We start from the raw sequence: 25,169 nt of genomic DNA, 5'->3' as shown, positions 1-25,169 counted from the left end.
AATTGCTAATCCCATCCTTGTGCACTCATTAAAAAAGCATTAGTCTAAAAATGGCAGTAAATAATAATAATTAAAAAAGATAAACCCATGCACACACACACACGCAGGCATAGACAGGTTGTATTGCACTCATGCCTAATTCCACAAACAGACTTATGTTACTGCTTTGATGAGTATAGTAATTGCTGCTGGGTAACAGCTGTTTAAATTAATTTGCCCTGGTTATACACCACCTGCCTGACAGCAACAGCTCAAACAGTGGATGACCCGGGTCTGTAATGTCTTTTTATATATATTTGAGCTTAAACTTAAATGTAGTAATGACGTTTGTAGTAAAAACAAGTACTTGTGTGGCATACATGTCACTGTTTAGTAAAAGCAGTTTAAATTTTGTGTATTTTGTTTTCCAGAAATAAAAGACACTTATTCAGGACCACAGTAACACATATTGACATGTTACTTATTTAACAGTTGTAACCTGTCACTGCAATGTAAAAAAAAAATCAAAATAAATAAAATAAATCAGCTGAACTAAATAAGTATCCTATGCCAGCATGTTTTTGTCAGTGTGAAAACCTCTACCTCTCACTCTAATAGCATTATCATGATGTTGAGCTTCAGATCAGTGTATTGACCTTGTAGGAGAGATCAGAGGTCAAATGTGGCACGATATTTAAAATCTATATATGGTACTTACTCTTTGTGGAGTATAATGCTTTTTGTCAATTTTCAACCAATAAATCATTAAGTTGACCTTGAAGACTTCAATGGATGTAAGCCAGATTCTAATGATTTATTAACTGACCCCACTCTACATCCCCACTCCAGCCGTTCAGATACCAACATCATGAGCTACGTTGTTGCAAAATTAGACAGGAAAGACCATAATTAGCTTAATGTTTCCTGCAAAGGTTATTGTACATTCTTAACTATACCCACACTCAGTCCTCTGCCTGTACCAGGTAGATTTTTTAAGGCCATATTTTATTTTATTTTTTACTGTACTTTAATGAGTTGTTTTGTAGCTAAACCCACTAACATCTGCAGAGGAATATTAATCTGTTTGGTTAAAGTTTTCAGTCAGAAGTGACCGTTGGTTTCTTTTTGTTCTTCCTCTGATCACCATCAGATCAGGCCAATTATGTTACAAACTATTACAAATCCCCACTGAAAGACCAATATGTGATAATGCTAGAGTGTGGTTAAATTGCTTATTTGTCACGGTTTGTGCATTATCATTGTGAGGATTACAATAATACCATGTCCTATTGTAGATTAGGTCACACATTAAGATAACTTGCATTTTGCAGGCAGCTGAAAACGATCTAATTAAAGGCATCCTAATGGTTTCATCACGTTCAGCATGCAACGCTACCAGCATGCTGAACCTGCTGTTGCAGTTACTGCTGCTCTGAAAATGTGTTTGTGATAGAGTGCATTGTGAACTGGGACTGGTGACTTTTGACTGCCAAACTGTTTCACTCAAGCTATTCCCTTCAGCAAGAGTTATTACATCTTTCACTGTGAAGACATTGTGTATCAGTGAGAAATGGCAGACTCTTACTTTTGTTTCTACATTCAAATATATGGCCTCATTTCATCGGCTTAACAACCTCATTTAAATGGGCCTAATGACTCCAACTAATGTCCGGGCATGGCCGAGAGATTGCAAATGTTCTCACGAGCAATGTCCTCTGCATGCACGTTGTATATCTCCATTATGAGGTCTTGTCTTTATAAAAAGCACAACCCATTTTTTGGTCTGCTCCAAATGTTTTATTTTGATATAATATGACGGCCTCTGTGTTGTAAGGTTTACGATGTGATTTCTGGGGCAGGATTGTGAATTTTTCTGAGGATTGTAAAGATGCAAATTTTAGTCAAAAAACAAATTTTTGTGAAATTTATATCTCCACGTGTGTGTGGGTGTGTGTGTGTGTGTGTGTGTGAAAGTAATTATTAAATCATGTTGAACAACCAATTATTCTCACATACAAATAAACGAGCAGCCTAAAGATACATTAACAAATACATTATGAACAACAATAAATACAAAATAAAACATTCTGACACAACTATAAATTAAAATAAGTTGTTGATCTGCAAGAATTTGGTTAAAGGACGCTAATCAACAGCAACACGAGAATTTCAAACTCGATAATCGGCACCATCAGACAGAATCTTTTCTTTAAAAAGATGAGAACAATAGAAACAATATCATCACAACTTTTAATAATTTTTTAACGAAATTTTTCAGTTGTCTCGCAACTTCTAAGGTAATGAAAAAATAAAATATATTTTTTGGTAGTCGGAGTTAGTGCTGTGTACTCCCAGTGTAGAGTTATTAGGGTAGGTTTAGGGCTAAGAACTTGTGCTGGCTACTACATGAACTTTCTTTTATTATTTGCCGTTGCTGCTATTTGCTACCTTTTAATAGCATAAGCGATGGCTAATATGGCTGTCAGAAAATTGCTAATAGTTAAACAGCTCATTTTAAACATGTGCTCTAACAAGATTTACATGAGAATTTTGTCTTACTTACATTTTGTTGAAACAGAAGCTTTGCTGACCTCTCGAAATTCCTCAGTGGTGCTGTGTGAACTTGTTTGTAAGCTGGAGGAGGTGAAGACAGTACTGCTGGTTTCAGCACTGCTGCCAGTAATAATGTTTGTTGGGTAGTATTTTTATTTTTATTTTTTTAGTATGGATTAGTATGGTCGATTAGCATAGCTCAGGAGGTAGATCAGGTCAGGTACTAATCGGGATGTTGGTGGTTCGATCCCTTCGATTAAGCTGCTCCAGTCTGCAGAGTGTCCTTAGCAAAGATCCTGAACCTCGAGTTGCTCCTGATGCATTCATCAGTGTGAATGTGTTTGAATGTTAGACAGAAAGCACTTATGTATGTAGAAAAAAATTCTTGTGTGCATAAAATGCTCAAGTAGAGTAGAAAAGCGTTATATAACAACCAGTCCATTTATAGATTGCACCACTTTGTTGAATAGGATATCTCTAATAGGACAAAGAGCTCTCAAGAACAAAGACATCATGGACAAGATTTCTAACCTTCATAAGGCTACGATCGGCTACCATACCATCGGCAAATAGCTTGGTGAGAAAAATGACAACTATTGACAGAAACCCCCTTAAAGCCTGGGCCTCATACAATACTGTGAAGCTTTGTATATCTAAGTAACAGCCCAGAAACATTAAGGATTTGATGAAGCTCTGTAAAGACAAGTGATCTGTTTCTAACCCTAACCAAATCTTCTGTTCCAAAAGAATTAAATACTTAAATACCTCCGATCCATAATGCGCATTATTTTCTGATACAGAAACGTGTTTCGTTTTCTTGGCGAATAACCTTTTGATATTAAAATAAACCTACTGTGAATATCTTTTTCATACAGCCATTGATGACAGCAAGTGTTCCAAGACAAGCCTAATATTAATTTTATCATTTTTTTAAAGTTTATCCTGCTTCATTTGGTGTATTCCTTCCCTGCAGTATAGTTTTTGACAGCAGAACTGAGTGCTGGAAAGGTCACTGAAATGCTAATGCAAAAATATAATTTTAAGTTGGCTCTTTAAAATTCACAGAAGATTCATTGCAGGGAAATGTTAAATCTACACACACACACACACACACACACACACACACACACACACACACACGCATAAAGCACTTTTGCTGTCTTTGTGTCAGCTCGGGATGACTCCACTGCGTCGCACTCGATATACAGTGCGATAGTTTTTCATTAAACATAGTGTGAAGCAGGAGCCCGGTTACCCTGTTATGGATCCATTTAAATAAAGAACTATGCTTAGTGTCAACACGGATCAATATGTGGACTGGCATCGTGATGTGGTCTTAACCACCAAAGCAGGGCCCATTATGTGAAGCGCTCTTGTCAAAGACACTTAGAAAAGAACGTACAGTCAAATATGAGGCAGGAAATCAATGCGCTCTGATAGGGACTGAAACCTGACAGCTCAATAAGCTGGAGGGAAGATGTTCCCTCTTATTCCTCCTCGTCCTTTCCTTGCAGCCATAACCGTGTCCCACTCCTGCAAGGGATTTAGCAGCTCAATTCTGCAGACTATTTCAGATTACAAGCTGCCGTCAACAACTGCACGGTGAGCAGGTGTGCAGGACCATGCGAGGGGAAACCGCACACAGTGCGGACGCTATCACTGACAACAGAGGTGCTATTAAAGTCCAGAGACCTCATCGAGTCATTCGGGTACAGTAAAAAGGACAGGTGCACACTCCTGGCCAACAAGAGGGAGCTTCTAGATAAAGTCCATCGAAGCCCTTACTTAAAAAACTGCTTCAAATGCATTCTTACTGCAGAGGTTAACAGTTCCTAGAACATTGCTGCCTCCATGCATTGCCGCATAATCGCAGACTAACATAACTGTGGTATGCAATGGATGTTTGTCGTGGATCAGTAGGCAAAGCAACACTCTCCAAGTATGAAGGCCCACTTCAGTGGAGCATGCTAGTTATATATTTGGCTGCAGGACCTTTTTTTATAACGTGACTCATCCGTGTTGGTGATTAATCATCTAACTCATGAATATTAATGTTATCTGTCTGTGTTCACAAAGCAGAAACACTTTTAATCTCTTGCACTATCACACAACAAATGAGTAAACTGAAAGAACAAAGTAAAAATGATTTTATAAATGCCAACAGGAGTAAATATTGGCTTTAAAAGACCTCCCTACTTTTTTTTGAAGTACAGCCTTCTCAGATGTGATAAGTGTATACCTGTTAGAGTGATCCAAAGCAACACTTTTGTTTTTTAGGCACGCCTGACTAAAGTGAATACTAAACCTTGAGTCTCTCAGTTTTAAGGTAAAAAAAAAAAAGGACAAATGCTAGCTAACGAGAGGAATTTCTCCCTGACACGTTCGCTTTTGGATTCCTTACAATGATGCTGTTGGTCGCATTTTAACTGCAATATGAGTTTACTGAAGAGAGGTGGACACTTTGAAAGCAGAAAACAAAGGAAGCGGAGAATATGTCTGCACTGCAACATCGACAGGCACACTGCATCGATTTTACCTCTTGAAATATACACTCGCAGACTGCACAGACCTTCTCTAGCATTTATTAATAAAAGCAAAAATAGATTTCTCATCCTCGTAGTGGTCAGAATACATGATTGTGAGGAATCTTTTTTGCATACAATTCAATGTCTAGTTTTCTCTTTAAAGTATTTATCTGCATTCTAACGAGGAGATGAAATGATTCAGAACAAATAGTTTTTTTAAAAAAAAAGTGCTGTTAAGAATCAAAACAAGCTTGTAGACATCGGCCGATTTGCAAAAACATCCTAATTTCACTTGTCAATTGTAACTTTCAACACAGTAACACCGGAGATGGACCTTGAAATTACTTTTGCCATCTGTATAGAACGGCATTAGCATTTGAAAAACCAACAACATTAGGCCAAATCAAGAGAAGCTCATTCACAGGCAGTTGAAAGGCGGCTCCAAACAGAAAAGTCTTTTGCTTAAATAAAAAAAAAAGAAAAGAAAAAGAGAAAAAAATCCTCCCATAATTCAAGCAAAGGTCTGTTTATCCACCTGCCGCTGTGTAGTTCATGGCTATTTCTCAGTTTCTTTAGGAGACTTGGGTTTCTAATGATCCCAGCATGCCTCTCCAGTTTATATCTTACCCCAAGCAGCGCGCTGTTTGGACTCCCCCCTGTGATTGCAGAAGCACAGAGCTGCACTGACCACTTCATCTTGTGGGATAAAACCAGTCTTTTAGCCTCCTCTCAGTCCCTGGGGGAGCAGGGCAGGAGTTCCAAGACCCAAACCTCAAAGGCTGCAACGCCACCACAGGTTACACATATGGCTGCGAGAGCACTGCTTCTTGACTGATAAAAGTCCCAGGCTGAAGACCATATCCCTCTCACAAGTCACGCTGCTTACATAAAAATGAATCTGCGTTTAGAATACGAACACGTTTTTTTGCTTTGTTTTCATGTGATGCTCAAATTTTTACACGCTGTTCCATCTGGAAAAGCTCTTAAGTGAAAACACTGTTATCTACCTCAGTGAAGAGTTTTATTTCCACCGTACCTCGCTTTATACTGCCCCCCCCCCCCCGAAACCTCGATGAAAGGTGATAGGCACTCTTCAGCCAACTGGCATATTCATTTCAGTGTCCAGAGTTCATCTGAGTGGAGCTGATAAACTTGGCCATTGTGAGCCCATAATGCCGCAGCGCTGCGGCGATAATTACGCACATTCACAGCAAATAGTGGCCACTGGCAGCGCCTGAATTTTCAGTTTAATTACCAACACTTGTAGTCTGATTAGAGATTTTGCCTTCTGGGTGCCGAGGTGATGTAACACTGTAAAATGCTTCAGCATGTGCATTTCTAGCAAACTAAATCCGGTGGATTTGGATGGGCGGTTAAACAAAATGCAGCTCTGCTTATTTTAATGCCGTCTGATTTGAAATCAGCTATTGGGGAGGACAAATTTGGGCAATTTGTCAGGCTGACAAGAGTGCCAGCCAAAACCCTCTTCTGTGTTTATCCTTTCTATTGACCAAATGCATTTTTGTTTTTTGTTTGCCAAATCTTTCATGTCAAGCAAAAGCCAATAGAAGACATTTATATACACTGCATGCACGCTAATAGGGAATGTATATCAAATGCTTTATACCTGCAAGAGTCCCTCTCTTGACTCTAGATGCTATTAGTTTATTTTTTCCCATCTCATTAGCAGATTCCTATAAACACCAAGCCAAAGAATTCCCATAAAGATAAAGAAGATTTTCTGGGCAGCATTGAGTTGTTGTTAGCAGACACGTTAGTTAGAGAACTCTGCTCTCCTTCAATTAAACCCTCCTCCATGCTGTGTGAAGCGAGTGTCTCACAGGGGTAACATATTCTGCCTTCCCAGCACATCCCTTTGACAGTTACCATTATAGAGAAATAAGTGTTAAATGGAGTGTGAGGTTATGGTCAGGCTGACAGAATACATCAGAGGTCAAGACAGAAGTTTATAGCTTCTCCTCACAAATTGAAGTTCAATACTAATTTATCGAACGCTGCCGCTAACTCGTCCTTGATTTTTTATTTTTATTTTTGTAGAAAAGAAAAAAGAAGTTTGATTCGAAAATTCTTTAGCCGCTGCTAATACAACTTGGTAACACAGAGGGAGGAAGGGGTTTTCATGCATAACAGAATAAATGGCGTCGCTTGTTCCTGAAGCAGCCACATTCACTAAGCATCCAAAAGTCAAGGTAACGCTGATGCGCTGTGCCACCGATTGTAAAGCCATAGCAATGTGTGAAGTGCAAATGAATATGGTGGTAAAGAAGTCATTTTGTTTGGTCTTGACACACTATATAAACTCTCCCCGGGAATCTGCTATTTGGTCTGTCTGCCCAGAACATCCCAGTATTTGGCTTGCTGATTGCATGCATTGTAAAAAAATGCATTTAACAGCTCCCCATGCTGCTCTCTTGGCAAAGCAGATATTGTTTCCCTTCATATTGCAATATCAATATAAATTCAATTTATTCTTTAGCACTAAATGGCTGTTTGCCCAGTTAACGCTCATTTATTACAGCCACACATTGTGGCTTGGGCGTGTGTGCGCCCGTGGCCACACGTAGCAGTCGTTTCACCCACAGATAACAGCTACACAATCGTCTCTGATGCTGTCGCCGTGACAGGCCGTGGGTATTTTGTTCCCAAAACGCTCGCCACATATCAAGGCAGGGTCACGGCCTGCCGGAGTCCTGTGTCTCTAACTATCCCAGGCTGATCCGAAGGAGGGCAACATGGTTCCTGACACTCTCCTTTGGGAGGTGTTACCATGACATTAGGATGTCTCCGCGATTCACATGTCCAAGCACTGGTCAACCTCCCTAAAAGCCTGACCACGCCGCTCGGTCCCAAAGCTAAGACATGTTCACAGTACTGTAGCGGCCTAGCCACTTACTCGGTCTGAAAAGGAAAAGAAAACAAAGAAGGGAGGTAGGGTTTGGAGGGCAAACGCTGCAACCTCGAAGCACTCATGGGATATTAGGCGGGGTTTCCAGCCCTGCTTTTCCACTGAAGCTTGTCGGCCTCGCCCCTGCGATCACGCTTCTCTTTTCTGGAACGTGTGCATCAAGCCAGGAGCTGTCGGAGTGTCTTAGCTGGAATTTTAGTGGAAGCGAAGTCCGTTCCCCTTCACTTGTTTGGCCCGCGGCTTCAAATGATAGAGCCTGTATCAGTATCCCTTTCTGTGGTGCATCAGCAGCATATATATATCCACCAGGCACTCGTGTTTTCATTGTGTTTGTCTGTTGTGCTGCTGGGGGTCAGTATTAAGTGTTGGTGCCTGGAAGCATGTGCGCTGTGTTTGTGTTTAGTTTTCAAATTTTCGGTGTATTTCTTTGCCAGTCAGCAACCGGTAACGGCTGATATTAGTCTGGTATAAAGTGATATTTCTGAAATCCAGATGGCGACTGTGGATGTGGCATTTCTGTAGACTGATTGATTGATTGATTGATTGGTAATTTATTTCAACATGTGAACAATATACAAGTACATTTAGAAAAGAAATGAGAGAAAAAAAAATATACTATACAAATTACATACAAAAAAAACATTCTGATTAATTTACATGTTGAAAGGGAGTGGGAAGAAGTATACACTTATTTAATCCCACCCCTGTCCCATAAATTATCAGTGAATATTTAGTCAGCTTCCTTACTGATATAATTTGTAATAAAAATAGTGAACAGATTTCTGATATACTATAATATCACATCATGAATTTTTTGTTTGTTTGTTTTTAAATAGAGACATTCACTTAATTTAAATATTTTCCTTTTCTTTATAGATCGAGAAGATCATATTTTTATAACTCTTTTTGAACAGTTTTATGTTTGGACATTGCTTTAATTCCATATTCAGTTTGTTCCATAGTTTCACTCCTTGAACAGAAACACAAAAGCCTTTTCTTGTAGTACGTACCTTCATTGTTTTGAAGTTACAAAAACCCCTTAAATTATAACTTCCTTCTTTCAAAAAAAACATACTCTGAATATTACCTGGCAGTTCTTTATTTTTTGCTTTGAATAGAATTTGTGCTGTTTGGAATTTCACTATATCGTCAATTTTCAATATTTCAGACTGCAAAAATAGTGAGTTTGTATGTTCCCTATAACCTGCATTGTGGATGATTCGAATTGCTTTCTTTTGAAGAGTAAAAAGTGAATGTAATGTGGTTTTATAGTTATTGCCCCAGACCTCTGCACAATAGCTTAAGTATGGTGAAACCAGTGAACAGTAGAGAATATGAAGTGATGTTCTGTCGAATACCTGTTTTGCCTTGTTTAGTACTGCAATGCTTCGTGATACTTTGGAATGAATATATCTTACGTGAGCTCTCCAGTTAAGTTTTTCATCTATTATTACCCCCAGAAATTTATTTTCACTGACTCTTTCAATATCAACACCATTTATTTGAATCTTTGCATTTGTATTTAAACTACTATTTCCAAATAACATAAGTTTAGATTTATTCAAATTTAATGATAATTTGTTTTTATCAAGCCAGAACTTCACTTTACTTATTTCATTAGTCATATCCTCCAATAAATTCTGCAGATCATCACCAGAGCAAAAAATGTTTGTATCGTCAGCAAAGAGAACCATTTTTAATACTTTGGACACTTTACAGATGTCGTTAATGTACAAGTTGAAGAATTTTGGACCCAAAACTGACCCTTGGGGTACACCACAAGCAATGTCCATACATAAGGAGCAACCACCATTTATTTTCACAAACTGCTTTCTGTCACTTAAATAACTCCGGACCCAATCTAAAACTACCCCTCTGACACCATAACGTTCCAGTTTTCTTATTAATATATCATGATCTATAGTGTCAAATGCCTTTGTCAAGTCTATGAATAACCCAGCCACATATTGCTTTTTATCTATGGAATTTGTGATGTATTCTATTGAATCTAATAGTGCCGATGATGTTGATCTGCTTGATCTGAATCCGTACTGACTCTCAGTGAGTAGTTTATGTTTATCTATAAATTTTTCCAGTCTGTTTTTAAACAGTTTTTCAAGAACTTTTGAGAATTGAGGTAGTAAAGAGACAGGCCTGTAGTTTGTGAAATGGTGTTTGTTTCCAGATTTGTATAGAGGTATAACTTTTGCTATTTTCATTCTGTCTGGAAATCGACCAGTTTGAAATGATAAATTACAGATGTATGTAAAAGGTTTTATAATAGCCTCAATGACTCTTTTAACCACTAGACCTTTGTTAGGGCTTTGTTTTATGTCGAGAGATCACGGTGTCCTTGTTTCTCACTGTCGCTCTGTGTTGTGTGTGTCCTTGTCGCTCCTCGTTTTCACTTCCTATTTTATTTTGCTAGTTGTGTGGCTTAGGTGATGTTACTTCCTGTCATTGCCATTTCCCCACCCATGACGTCCTTATGCCCTGCCTTGTTCCAGATAACGTCGGAATTTCTGCGTTCCCAGTCAGAATTTTAATCTGGAACGGCCCCTTCCACTCGTAGTAATACGAGAGTGGCTCTACCTTAAGAACCAAAACAATCCTGTTTATGCTCACTTTCCTGACTTTTTGGACTCAGGAGTGACGTCACTGCAGAAAAACCAGAAACTTCCTGACGAGAAATATTAAACTCGGTTTAACGGCGTCAGTATCGGGTGTATTTGTCAGCTGTCAAACTGCTTGTTTTGAGATATGTAATTTCATTAATGTCATTTGCAAAACTAAAGAGATACATTTAAAAATGCAGTTGATTTGTGTGATGCTGCAACACTCTGCAGTTACATTACCCAGTACTTTATAATGTGTTAGGTGTGATGTTGCATCTTGTGTCATAATTGTTTTACTGTTATTGGTGGGTAAACCGCAAGACTAGCGTGACTACGTGCATGCATGCACGTAGTCACGTGTGCAAGTGTGCCACCTATGCATGAAGGCTCCTCTGAAAGCTTCCTCGTTTCCTTAAGGTGTATTTAAGGGATTTGAGGATCCTCTGTGGTGACGGAGAGGGAACGGTTTCAGGGTCACGGGAGGAAAAGGGACATGAGGCAGCATATATTAGCATAATGAAAAGAACCCCGAGTCCCGCTTCTCTCCTGTCAGTTTTTGCTTTTTTCAGTTTACCCTCCACTCGTCCGTCTCTTTGTGTTTCCAGTTAGGCCCTGAGCTTTGTTTTTTCTCTTCCTTGCACCCCCCACCCCTTTATTTTTCTTTGAATAAACTTTGTCTTTAACCTTGGACATTATTTAGGCAACCTGCGTTTCCTCAGCCTTGTTTTTCCACATCTATAACTTTTTTTTTTTTTTTTTTAAAGAAAAGTAACTTTTTAATCTTTCGTGCATTCGAGTCCAAATGCAGACTTGAAACATGGCGTTCTGGAGTTTCCAAAAGGCTGTGATAGCTGGCATACCAAAGCTTGCAGACTGAAAGTAATGCAAAAATTGCATAATAATAATGTAAAAGTACTTTGGAGTTGTAGTTTTTGCAGTCACAAGCATCTACAGAAGGTTATTTTTTCGGTTTAAATTGGTTTAAACCTGTAGGTAAAATGTAACGCATTTTGTGCTTCGGTAAGGCTAAAACAGCTTCGCATTCACAATAAGGTTTTTTAAACAAAGATTTGCTTCTCAATTTTAAAGAAAAGCGCTTCCACATTGCGCTCGACACGTCTAATCGCAGCATTTGAAGACATTTCGCTGGACCGGTCGGAGTAAAAACAGCATTACCTCGATTCCTCTCCATGTTTTCAGCGCGCAGCCATCACAGTGAATACGCGCCTTCGCCATCTATGCCACCAGGCTGTTCGGCACGTTGGTGCGCCGCTCGCTTTTTAAGATGGCTGCCAAAAATGGCGCAGTAGTCTCTTTGTTTACTTGTGAGATGCTCTGCTATGTTCCAGTCTAATAGATTGGACACAGCCGCCCCGTGGTTTCGCTCCAGCATTCAGCACTATTATGACGGAAGTCCAGAACAAATCCACTGCACATTTAGGTGTCAGCGCGTTGTCATGGAAAGGAGATACCTCTCTACAGTAAGTGAATAATGTCCGAAAGAAAATGAGTTGTGCGCTTTTGTCCACTTCTTCACGCTCCTGGTCAGTTTGGGACCACACTTGGTTTGGAGCTTTGAGTTGGAGGAGGAGGAAAAAGAAGATTTTTTTTCTTTCCCCCCCATCCTCTATTTTAGAAAAGCTGAAAATGATCTGTCAAAGGTAATGATAAAAGGCGACGTGATGGATGGGTTTGTTTTACTCTGCCTCTCAATCTTTCAGTCCTTCCTTCGCTGACATTCTTTCTGTTTCTTGTCTCCGGGGAGAGCCATTATTTCCATCACCCACCACATTTCAACCAAATTCACTGTATCACTCCATGCCCAGCCAAAGGGAAGAAAAAGCCATTCTGTTAGAGTAAAATTTCATTTCCTTACCAGCATACAGTGTTGTTTTTTTCTTGGGAGGGAGGGTATCTGTTCATAGTGTGGAATTACAGTGTGATATTTTTATGGGTTCATCCAATATAGCAAGGCAGTGACTTCTGTTATTGAAATTTTGATTACGATTACAGTTGTGTGCGTGCATCTCCCCAAAGACAGCAGTCTGATAGCAGGCGGGGAGGGGAAGAGTGCGATTATTCATTTATTTATTTATTGCATATAAATGAAACCATAATGGCGGCTCCTGTTCAACCAGCAAAGAGCCCGCGAACATTTCTTGGTGCACCATAACCCGTCCTGTAAAACAGCTACACACTGGCCACCTGATAACCACAGCGAGTGATTGACTTCGCACGGCGGCGACCCTCCTCCTCACTTGTAGCCCGTGTTTCTCCCCCTTCGCTACAACACAGGATTTTAAAAGGTAGAACACAATCAACCTGTGTACATAGCGCCGGCCTGCACGCCGCGCATCGCTATCTCATTGTGTCTGGCAATTGTGCTAATGACATTTCACAAGATTAGCTTTTCAATGCGGTATTGTTATTGACCAGCTCGGTGTGTTTGTAGGAGCCCATTGCTCCATTTAAGGCCCTCCTGAAGCACTCCTCCTCTCCTCCTCTTTTCCCTTCTTTTGCAAAAGCGGCTTTGCTCTCGCTACACCTGGTTTTTTTTGGTTTTTTTGTGTGTGTTTTTTCCACCCAGACCTGTTATTAAATCTCGTAGCAGTTAGTTGATTTGATCAGTGTGTGCTGTAATGTTGTTTACCCCCAATGGGATCTGGGCGTTACAGACATACTCATCCCTCTCTCTCTGTCGCTGTCTTTTGCTCTTTCCTGCAGTTTCTCCCCAAGTCGAGCAATGAAGTAATTTCTCTCAGCTGGATCGAAGCGCTGTATCTTTACGCTAATGAATGCAGGGCCCATATTAGAAGCACAATAGGTACAAAGTGCCGGAGCTTATGCAGCATGTCCGTGCTGGTGGTTTCGCCTGGTGTCCGACTCGGTGTTTTTATAGGATTGAACCGGTGCAATAACTCTCACAGACGAGGGCTGGCTCGAACAAAATGCTAAGGCAAACACAAAGCCATGAGCAAACGCTTTTCTGTTTATTTGGATGTGGATGTTGTGGATAACTCAAAGCAATCAAAGCCCAGAGCCCCGGATCACCACAAGGCCCCTCCTATATGTACTCATAGCAGATGGTAGCCAGTGGCAAGAGGTTCTGGTAAGCACAATAATGCTGCCTGCTATTGCAGGATGGTAGAGAGCACATAGTGACAGATGTCAGTGTTCGCCGTGTCCGAGAAAACGGCCGATACGCCGAGCAGAATATGACCGCTGTGTCCAGGCGAGGAGGACGGGCGTATGTTCGGGCCTGATTCGTCTCGATTTTTATCTTCCTTCCTCTCTTCGACGCACCGATTCTGACATGTCTGCAACACTCAGAGGTTCAGGAAGGGTGGGGGATGTTTCTCCTATTGCTGCGTGTGCCTGAGGAGCAGATGGATAGCTGTTTCAAATTCAGATTGCATGTTTTGCAGTACAGCAGTGAGCAAAATATGCAGAGTTCCTGTTAAATATAGAGCAAGTTCAGTGATGCACATTTTAATAGCAATGTTCCAAGCTGTTAATGCATTATGCGCCTCTGCAGAAGCTGACCTGTTATGTGTTAGACCTGAAATAATAGTTGATAAACTGATTATTCGGTCCAGAAAACTGAATAACTGCTTGTGAGTTTATGAGGTTTTGAATTTAAAATCTAAAGATTTCCAGTTTTTGTTTTCTTTAGAGTTGCCTCAGTGTCTCGGGTATGAGAAATATTGCTTTGATCAGCCCGTGTAGTTAAAAGTACTCTCGACTCAGGTCTTTTATTGACCCAAAAAACGAGTTAGTTTACATAAATGTGCTGTAACATTAAGAGCAACTGGATCTCCCACGAGAGCACCAGAATCCCGGACCAAAATAACCTAATGTGTTGGCCAAGGCCCCCCCCGCCATGGAGTTGCAACCATTAGCCCTCACTCACATTGCAAAATGTGTGGAACGTCTCTCTAATTTTATTTATTTTTATTTAACCTTTATTTAACCAGGATAATGTGACTTTCACATGCTACTGTAAGCCTGCACAGACATGTCTGGACTGCACTCTACTACACTGCCCTCTGCCATCACTCTTGGGGGAGGTCGCCGTTTTATTTTCATTAATAAATCCATTAAGGGCCGGCACTTTTAAATACAGCACTCTCAGGAATTAGCACGTATGTGCAGCTGGACCGGCTATCAAAACATAGAACGAAGGACCTCGAGTTACAACTCAAAGTGTGACTTTATACTTCACATCACATGATGTTTGAGGCTATAATAACATACGAGCCCACCCACCAAAATAGTAACAATAACAATAAGAAAAAAAGATTCACGACTTGTTAAGATCATCGCTCGTGTTTACGTTTACTTATGTGTGCAGATTTGTGTGCATAGGTGTCAGCAGGTGTTTGTTTCTAAAGCGCCACATTGCACGTCCGCATGCACGGATGTTGCATGCGGACGTACAGAAAGCGCTCCCCGGCCAGCTCGACAACAAACACAGAATGGTTTGGCACGGCTCTGAAATTATTTATCTGGCTTCCCTCCTCTTCTCCAGCATGGTTTTTGTCAAGTCAGAGGAAACCATCTGCTGCCCAGTGATAATGGGTGGCCAGGGAGGAGGGGATTGGAAATAGGGAGAGCAAATAAAATTGAGAGAAAATGGCAGGCGCTGTCCCAGAACCTACAGTACCTTCCTGCCTGCCTGCAGCAAGTCTGCCATCTTAATAAACATCCCTCCTGATATCTCCTGGCTTCTGTGTGTGTGCGTGCTTGTATTTCCACCTGCTGTGTGTACATACACACCTGTGTTTCCACTGTGTATATGTCTGCGTGTCTGTATATTTCCTATCTAACCTTGATCATTTTGAAGTCAGGATTGTTCCTGAGTCTAGCTGATATGCTGTCAATGTGATGGCGCTGACTAAGAACCTTTTTCCCCCCCTCTCTCTTTTACCTGGTGCACTAAAACCGTGACAGACGGATTGCTTTTCACTAGAAGAGATCTTTCCTGTTTCCTGTTTTGTTTTTTTTCTTTTTTGCCTTCTATTTGGATAAATGGACGGGGCGTATTAATGAGAGAACGCCACGAGTCAGGTGCAGGGCTAAAAGAATGTAAGAGAGTCAATTAATGAGGAGTTGCCTGTATAGAGGGGAAAGTAAAGCATGGCTGGAGAGGAGTACAGTGAAACACACAGAGCAGAGGAGGAAAAAATGCTCATTAAAATAAATAGTGGGCCACAGAAAGCACAGGGAAAGTCCACACCTTGAAAATGGTCGGCGTTCTCTATTTCCCAAAGTCTCCAGGGCTCTCAGGAGGAATCGAGCGCTTAGGGCATCCTCTGAGTAAACCATTTCAGTTTTCTCTTGTCTGAAGTCGACAGGTTGAGATGGACAGAAAGACCTGACAGCCTGTCTCCCCCCTAAACCCGCCTCCATTCTCTCACTCCATCACACTGTTTTCTATTTTGCCTTGAGATGTTTCCTCTGTTTCCCCCCCCTTTCCTCCTCCCCTACAAACACATACGAACTGTCAGATAACTTTCAGTATAGATTTATCAAGTAAGTGACGCTCATTGAACCTGTCTGCTATTGTGCAGCTGTTTATTAGACAGCAGATGGTGGCGCTGCGTCAATACAGAGTAATATCTTGGTGTTAAAGGTCCTGCAAAGCTGAGATAAATCCATATTCAAGCAAAAGAGGGACATTTTCCAGGAATGGGATCGATCCAGTATGTAAAGCTGCACGTTAATTCACCGCGGGAAGAATTGTTTGGATTGCTTTTTTTTTTTTTCTTTTTAGGTCTTTGTGCGGTCAGTCCGCGCTCTGCCGGGCTTTGTCGACACAGCTGTTGGAATGCATGATGGCGTGCTTGATGAAGTGGACGCCGGGTCAGGGGGGGATAATGGAATTGAGGGATGGAGAAAGAGGGATGGAGGGATCAGCCGGGCCACAGGAGGGGCCTGGTGACCAGGTCTTTTCTATTAACTCTGGTGTGAGCAGGGCTTGGAGGGAGGCCCCCTCTCTCCCCGCCTGGTTGTTAGAGTGTGCGTCCAAAACTGGAGATAGGGGAGGCGAATATTGCTCAGAGGTCCAGTGGTGATTGACCCTGTGTTTTCATCAGCCTGCGCTTGCCTGATAACATTTCTTACTGCCCGACAAGAGCAAAATATTACAGACGTGGGTGCAAAGAGAGGCTCGGGGAACTCTTAGTTTGGTTTGGTGAAGTTTGATTCGCCCACCCAGCGCACACATTGTAAGCTAGCTTTTCATTTTCTTTTTTGAAATTACATTTTTCTTGTCTCCCGTCCCCGAGAAAAAGATTTCTCTCTTATTGAATCTATTTGTCATGTTTTGGTTCACAATTTTATTATCTCGCTTGAATGAACAAAAATGTTAATAATTCAACACGGAAGACGATAAAGAAAATCTCCAGGGGAGAATTTGAATGTAGCCCACGCCTGAAAGTTTAATTGTTATTAGTATACAACAAGAGAAACATTGCTAAGATTCTTGAGGCCCTGAACAGGATTTTTCCCCCTTTGTTCCTGTTATATAGTCTGTAATCATCACTCACTCACAGCTAATTATACACCTCTCTACCATCATCATGGCTCACTTCAAGACCTTAAAGAACAGTTGAGATTGCTGTCATTTGTCACTTTTTCTCTTCACATCATAAAGGAACAGGTGCTCTTTTTATATAAACATGCTTAGTGAAGGATGTGACACATTTTTCCCCCTGTTTTTCTTCTCTCCCCCCTCCCATATAATCCCCTAATCGGCACTGTTGTGTGTGTCACCGTGCTGCAGGTCTCCGGACTGTCTCCCGGAGACAGCCAGGCCCCGGGACTGCTGCTGGCTCCAGGCGTGAGGTGGGGACAGACTCCTATAAACCAGCTCACACCGTGGGATACAGATGAGCCCCCTGCTAAGCAACATCGAGATGCCGAGCCCACCGGTAATGAATCGCACGCACAGCATTCACAAACACACGCACATGTAGCAGGGATGAAGCCAATTCTGAGAAAGGTACATGTGTGTTTGTATTTTTTTATGAATATTTATTTCATACATATATATTTAAAGAAAATAGGAAAGGTAAGAAAGATCGGGTGTTTTGTGCTGATGTGACCAAATGATGAGAAGCTGCAGACTGAAAAAGGAGCAGCCTGATTCAAATCCAGGGTATTTTTTTTTTTTCCAATTAGGCTCGTCTTTTCACTCGCGCCGGCTTGTCGAGGTAGTCTAATACAACATTATTTGCGCCTTTGTGTTCCCGATGGACCTGCAATATGCGAGGCTGTATGCATAATTGTTACTATGCTAACAATTAGATGAGGCACAAAAACAGGACTGGTGCACCTTTTGCATAAATCCAGGCCCCGTGTTGTCTGTGCAGCCCCAAAATGAGCTTACAGAGCTGTACATTACATGTAAGCGCAGAGCAGGATGCACACACACTCACACACACTCTACACTTGTGCTTCGCATCTAGATGCTCTGGCCAGTTAAACTAGCATCCAATGCTAATAAGCCATCTTTCGTTGCCCTAAATAAACCCACTCGCCTCTGCAATATGCTTGCTTTACATACACAATCATGCATAATGTTCATTCATAAACATGAACTTTACATAAACCAGCTTAATTAGGCATATAATTACAGAAATGTCAGTTTGCATCAGGACTGCGGTGAGCGGGGTCGGCTGCATCCCCTCACCCACATTCCAGACTCCCACCATCCTCCTTTGCCGTCATTTTGTCACCCTCGTTACTGTGTCACTAATCGGGGCTGATTTAGCCTCAATCAAACCGATATAGCAAAACCGCGAAAGTCCTCCAAATGATCTCCAGCAGGTCTAATTTAGATGTCGACCTTATTCTGTTCACGCCACTTTAAGACGTGTACGGAGCGGCACAGCGCACGGCGCCGACAGTAACGAGTTGAGCCAATGCTGAAGTTTTTTTTACTCCTATTGTAATGAACTCACCCAGAATGGCTCTGCCCTAGAGCTGTTAATTTCCTTACATTGCTCTGTTGGCCCGTGCGCTTCCTGCTCATCACAAATGTGTCTCATTTAAGAGTAATACTGGCCCGGCGCGCGCTCCGGTGGAAATTCTGGCTCGACAAATCCAGATTACAAACAGCTGTGACTCTGTGGTGGCTAAGTGTCATGTTCAAAACATGTTGCAACCCCTGCTGCTGTTCCCCTCCTAATTATAATTTGCGTGGTCTGCGGATTAATTATTAAACAGCCGATCAGTTACTCAAGGAATGTTTCTTTAGCAGAAGCCTGCTCGCTGCAGGAGCGATGCAGTTGCACTAGGACGGCGTGGAGCTTTTGTGCTCCGTCGCCACAGCAGCTCCCCACACCCACACCACAGCTTGGAGTTGAAGCGTGAGGAGAGTGAGATGTCACCAGCACCGGCACGCTGTCGCATATGACGCTCCAATTCTAGCATAGTGTTGCATATTGATTCACGTGCGCGCGCTATTCCAAGCTGTGACTGGCGTTTGCAACGAAGCCAGCTCCTCTCCACACTTCACTGAACTGTGTTGCCAGAGAGCTCTCTGCCAACTGTGCCAGAATTAATCAACGGTTTCTTTCAACAGAAACTTCTCTGTTCTGTCTGTTAAAGAAAGTTTGCCTTTTGAAAAAGAAGTTTTGTTTCAACTTTCGCTTCTTTGTACAAAAATAGTCGTGTTTTTATTTTTTTAATGTCAGTCTTGCACTCAAGCAAATTGCAAATAAATAAATAATAAACGGAGTTCAACGGTTAAATCTGAGGGAATAAGACGAAAATTAGAGACGCGGATTCTTCGTTTTTGTTAAACCTTGCAGGTGAGCGCTATAAATTTAGGTTGTTGTCGGGTCACGATGGCAAAATTCTTTTTTTTTTCCTCTTAAAAGACTGAAAGAAAAGTCAAGAAAGAACTGCAGGGCAGATGGAAAATGTGTGTATGTTCCAGTCAACTCCATGTGCAACCATTATACCAACACTTTTGATTACCATCCCTTATCAAGATGGGCTTCAAAAGAGGGGAAATGAAAATGCAGCGTTGGTGCCGATTGGCTCAATGACGTGAATCATGAACTGGACTGACCTCTCCTTTTATTCACAATGTCTGTCTTTATCTCTCTTTCCCTCTCTCTCCATCCATCTCCGCCCGGACTGTTGCAGGGCTAGTACCATGAATAATGCGGGCTTCTTCTTCTTCTTTTTTGTTCAGCTTTTTGCATGCTGTCGTTTAGCCTTTGGCCCCTTAGCAGAGCGCTAGTCTATTTTTGGAGCTTGGGCCGTGGCAGGAGGAGCCAGAGATGAAGGAGTTGGAGTGGATGAGGGAGGGAGGGAGACGGCGTTTAGGTCCAATATGGCCTTCCCAGCACATCCACAGCATCTAACGCCTCGGGGTAGAGAAATGATTGGCTCAGAGTGTCTGGGTAAACACAGACTCCTGCACAGATAATGGTGCCAAATGCCGAATGCAATGAACATGTATGCCTTCACGTTCAGGAAGCTATTTGTTCATCTTGTAGCAAAATAAATCTCTTAATCTTATTACGATGTTGATTTTGGGTGCTGATCTGTACATCCCTTCAAATATTTTGTGTTTTATATTAAGTCTCGAGTCAAAAACAAACTTAGACTGAAGTGGAGCGGCACACTGACAGTTGTGGCGTGGTAAGGAACACAACTCAAGCTGGAGTCTGTCTTCTCATGCTGTTTTCTGTCTGTATTTGATCACGTAATATCACGACTTAAAATTAGCGCCCTTCTCTTGCTTTCGGCTTTGTGCAGCTTACCTAAATAGCACGGCAGCATAGAAGTCTTTATCTTGACTTTGTCTTGGCGTTAAAAAATGTGAAATTGATTTGTAGTTTTTTGCCTCTTTCCCCTCAGCTCCAACCTGGCCTGCACCGGTGGCGGCGGTGAGCCAGCCCAGTCTCCTGTCCCACACCTACGCCCTCCCTCAGCCGCCTTCTTTCAACCACAGCGTGACCGCGCAGTCTCCCATCATAGGAGTGACCCCATCCATCCAGGCGCCGGTGCCCCCGCAACACCCCCTCATGACCGCCCACTTCCAGCTGACGCCGCAGTCGACCCAGCAGCCGCCCTCTATGGTGCTGAGCATGCCCAGCCAGCCTCCGTACGCCTCAGCCCAGCCGACGGTCACACCATCCGCCCTCACTGCCCAGGCCAACCCGGTGGTTCATCCAAACGCTCACAGCATGATTGGCAACGGCCACTTAACCTCTCACCCCAGCCTCATCCAGCCCCACACCCTGCCTCTCACCAACGGACAGGCGGCGGCGGCAGCAGCAGCAGCGCATGGCCAGCAGACGGCTGCCGACAATCAGGACGGTCCCAACGGGCTGCAAATGCTGCGGACGGTTGGGAGCGGGAAGTACGAGTTCAGCGACCCCGGACATCCCAAAGGTAAGCAAGGGCACTGTAAAAACTCTAAAGACGATCTTTTCTTTATGTTTTTTAAAAAAGATTATAAATCCCTTTCTAAAACTTTGAAAGAGTACATCAAAGCAGATTTGTTTGGTCGCTCAGACGAATCCAAGCTAGGAAGGTGGTATTTGGTATTAAATCGGCGTACTCTGGGCTCTCTGCTCCTCGTGACCTCCTGTTATTGTGTGGTGGCGCTGGAATGAAATGCCTAGGCCTCTGCCCTCGGTCTGTATGCCCGGGCTGTTTCAGATGCCAGCAGTCATAAACAAAGCTGCAAACACTCAAGCGAGAGTTGTTACCAGAGCCAGTTCACTTCAAAGCTGATCCAAGGTCACCGAGAACATGGAAGCACCTCAAGCCAGCAGAGAGATCGGTGCTTCCCCCCAAAAATATATAGATATATATCCTGCAAGAAGGCCCTTTACTGTTATTCTTTGCAAAGTAGAAGGTATCTCTGCTCTAAAACATCAGCATCTGTAGATTTGTGCTCTTCCAAGTGTGTCGGGTTAATCTTTCTCACTGCTCCTAGCTGCACTGCAGAAGAGTCCTGCTAAACACGAGGCAGGAAGAGCTTTCAGTCCCTGCCCTCACATCTCCCTAGAAATCTTTTGAAGCCTTGTTGACTTACGCTGTGTTTGTGAAGGTGCTTCACAGCTCCAGCTCGTGCCTGAGACTGCACGCCATAAATTGGTGTTTGCTTTAACCTTGGAGTTTATGACGCAGGGCGCTAGAAACAGATGTTCGCAATTCCCCGACCAATTTTCACATTTAATGAAGCTTTTAATTTAGGTTTAGATTGTTTTCTTTTTCCTGACTCATTTTGATCAATAAAATGTGTGCAAATGAACTTGTAGATTGCAAAAAAGCAATTATTTTGGGGGCTGCCTGTGATACATCGAAATGAGACTGCAGGTAGAATTGGAAATGGATAATTAGATGGGCTCGTTTGCTTGGTCCGGTCTCTATCGAATAAGAGCTTTTTAGCTTCTGCCGTGTTGAATAGACTGTCTCGATCCATTAAGCATCCACATGTCAAAATGGAGTCTTCTAACAGGCCAAAGAAGCTTAATTTTTTGGCAATTATAGTGTTCATACTGATCAGTTTTACAGGAAGGAAATGTGCTGCGAGGCTTTTTTGTTTAACCCAGCTGTGGAAGCACACACTGTTCCTGTGATTCAAGTAATGATAAAGTTACTGTAATATATTCAGTTTGTGTGGGAACAGTTTTTGTCAGCTCCTCTGTTTCAAAGACAAAAGAGAAACATCCCAGTGTCAATTTGCAGACATCATACACTTTAAATCCTGTGCGGGCCTCTGTGAAGGTCAAACTGTAAATTGAGGCACTTGAATCTCACATCTCCTCAAGCATTTTGTCTGCTTTTTTTTTTAAGCTCCTGCCTGGCACCGAATAGATATTAGTAAGCATGTCATTGTGGTAATGTCACAAGGACAGTGGAAATAGGTAAAGCGTTGAGCACCAGTAAATTAGCAGCCGTGACGTCTCTTCAGCAGACTCTCTCGGCTGACGAGGGCACTTCACTTCGCTTCTGTAATCCCAACAATGCCATCCCAACCACTCAGCGCCCACTGCGGCTGATCTGTCTTTTTGATTATCTCTATCTGCCACTTCCCCTGTCCCTTTTCGTTCCCCTCCCTCCTTTTAGCATGCTTGAGAAGTCTCAAATTCCAGCCGCTCGCAGGTTTTGGGCTTTTCGTCAATTAACACCACGTATTAGCGTGGCAAGGACACCCACTGTCCTGCTGTAGCGGCATACTGTTAAAATATGGAGGGAAAACTCTCGTGACCTCCGTTCTGGCTTTCTTCTGTTGCAATTATCGAGGACCTGCTGTTAGCATTTTCTGCTTAGGCGGAACACAAAATAGTAAATTAAGTAGTTTGTGGGAATCAAGGAAAGCAGCTTCAGGTTGGTATTCGGCAACTCTAATGGCTGTGGAAAGGATAAGAGTCACGCGTGTGTGCACGGCTATCAGCTTCTGCCCTGATTCCAGGGAAGGAAATGGTTCTTAAACACACGCCTCCTTTTCCAGAAAAGCTGGGATGCTGTGTGAAGTTGAATTAAAACACAATGCAGTCATTTGCAAACCCTAAAAAGGGAACTTTAGATATACAGCATGCATCCAAGAGAAGCATCCGGGGTAATAAGGCTATATTTTTTAAAGCTCACATTGATATAGAAGTATGACTCAATATGAAGTTTTGCATACAAAACACAAATGCTCAAGGTGTCCCCCTCCAGACGCCCGGCATGTGTCCATACTATAGTCAAAGTTGTTGTGGGCAGATCGATCCAAATATTAACAGCAATCAGTATTAACGCTGGTATCGGCATCAGATCATTACTTGCACGATAGGACTGATACTTTGTTCCTGTAAGTATCTGATAAGCGTGTGTTCACTGTGACAGTCCTTTTTTTTTTTTTTTAAAAATACTCAAGTATGACAATTTTAGTAAAGGAAGTTGAACCAAACTCCTATAGATAGATACTTTATCCCACAAGGGAAACTTTTGTGTTACAGCAACATGACAAAGAGTAAAAAATAGTACAGTCACAACACAGTGACCCAGTTAAACAAAAGTGCCACAGGCACCCGGTAAGTGGCTTATGCTATTAGGGAGTGCAGGAATTTATACATTTACAGCAGTGATAACAAAACAAAAGTAAAAATGAAGTTAGTTAAAAACAGTAAAAGCAAGACTCTTGTGTAAGAGAGGAGTGCAAATGGCATTAGGAAATATTATGTCCACTATAAATGTATGAAAAACAGCTGCATGAAGGTAAAATACAAAATGTGTGTGGGATCCTATGTCTGACAGGTGTGCTCACCTGTCACAGAATAAAGGGTTATTATACAGCTTCATAGAGAACGTTAGCAATGAAAACCTGAAGCGTTCTTTAAGAGACGGACACATTTACAGTCAAGGTTTCCAAAAGAAAAGCCAGTTTCAAAATACGTGAAAATCTGAAACGTGTTTTGCTGTGTTAGCTCATTATTGTGGACAGTCAGAATCACAGTGACTGAGTGATCATTAAAATGTGTTCAGAATTTTCAAGCTAATGATTAGACCAAAAATATTTATCACGATATACATTTGAAAATTTGCGATAACGATATAACTGACGATATAATTGACACTAGACAAAATACTTTACAACTCCACAACTTTATTAGTGCAAAAAACCCCATCAGTGTATTTTCACTTAAACAAGCAGCTGTTTTTTATGTGCATTAAAGTTATATAAAAATGTAACAGTGCAAATTCCTCGCAGACAGTTTAACCAAAAGGCATTTCAAGTGGAAATTGGCTGACGTATCCTCAGCATAACCATGTATAATATCCACAAAACTTAAAAAGAGGTTATACACACACAATACGGTAATGTTATGTTGAAGCACAGTACGTATCACTCCGCGAGGCTCCGCCTACGATAGCTTTAATGCTTCGACAATCCATCAAGCGGTGCAGCTTCGTAGCTTAGCAAAGTCGTACTAAAACATTTGACAGATTTTCGAGCGCCGTGCACATAAAATCGTTTCCAGGTCAGTAAACACAACCAGAATTCATACATAAGGCACACGGGATTATAAGGGGCTCTGTCAATTTTCAGAAAAATCAAAGGATTGATTTTAAGTGTGCCGTATTTTCCAAACAACACGGTAATAACGACGGCCCGCTAGCACGCACTACCAAAAATAGTGCTTTGTTGTGTACCTGACGGACGAAAGCTAAACCAGTTCCACACCACTGAAGTTGCAGCATTTTTACAAACCAATTCTGCTTCATCGGTTTCATTCAACGATCCACTTTCGCCCTTCTCCTTCTGCGTCGTCGCCATGTGCGTATGTAAACATAGGCACTGCGCATGCGCTTTTAACCCATATTCTATCGCGATATTTCATTTTCCTATCGTTGCCCAAAATTACACCGGTATTACCGTGAACGGTATGATATAGCCCAGCCCTACTAATGATGATCTCATAAATCATAATTCACTGTTTCTGCCCACTTTAGCTTAAAAGTTTGGGTACTGGGATCAGCAGTACTGGCCCTGTATTTACTTGGTATGGGATCGATACCAAAACATGTTGCCCTAAATCCTGCAAGTATCCTTTA

At 42.0% G+C, this 25,169-nt stretch overlaps 1 protein-coding gene across 5 annotated transcripts in view; it reads left to right on the top strand.

Moving 5' to 3' along the window:
• klhl29 (kelch-like family member 29) overlaps positions 1-25,169 on the top strand; it is a 276,227-nt gene that overhangs the window by 134,901 nt on the left and 116,157 nt on the right. For all 5 annotated transcript variants that reach the window (XM_085431405.1, XM_085431403.1, XM_085431401.1 and 2 more), the window contains 2 exons: positions 17,383-17,530; positions 20,475-21,011. In XM_085431405.1, coding sequence (XP_085287531.1) covers positions 17,383-17,530; positions 20,475-21,011 — 685 coding nt within the window. The remainder of the gene's footprint in view (positions 1-17,382; positions 17,531-20,474; positions 21,012-25,169) is intronic.

The sequence above is a fragment of the Copadichromis virginalis genome, linkage group LG15, assembly GCF_057382275.1.
Source record: "Copadichromis virginalis isolate Kocher_CV1m ecotype Utaka linkage group LG15, C_Virginalis_male_GT1.1, whole genome shotgun sequence".
Lineage (NCBI taxonomy): Eukaryota > Metazoa > Chordata > Actinopteri > Cichliformes > Cichlidae > Copadichromis > Copadichromis virginalis.
This window is presented reverse-complemented; position numbering and strand designations above follow the sequence as displayed.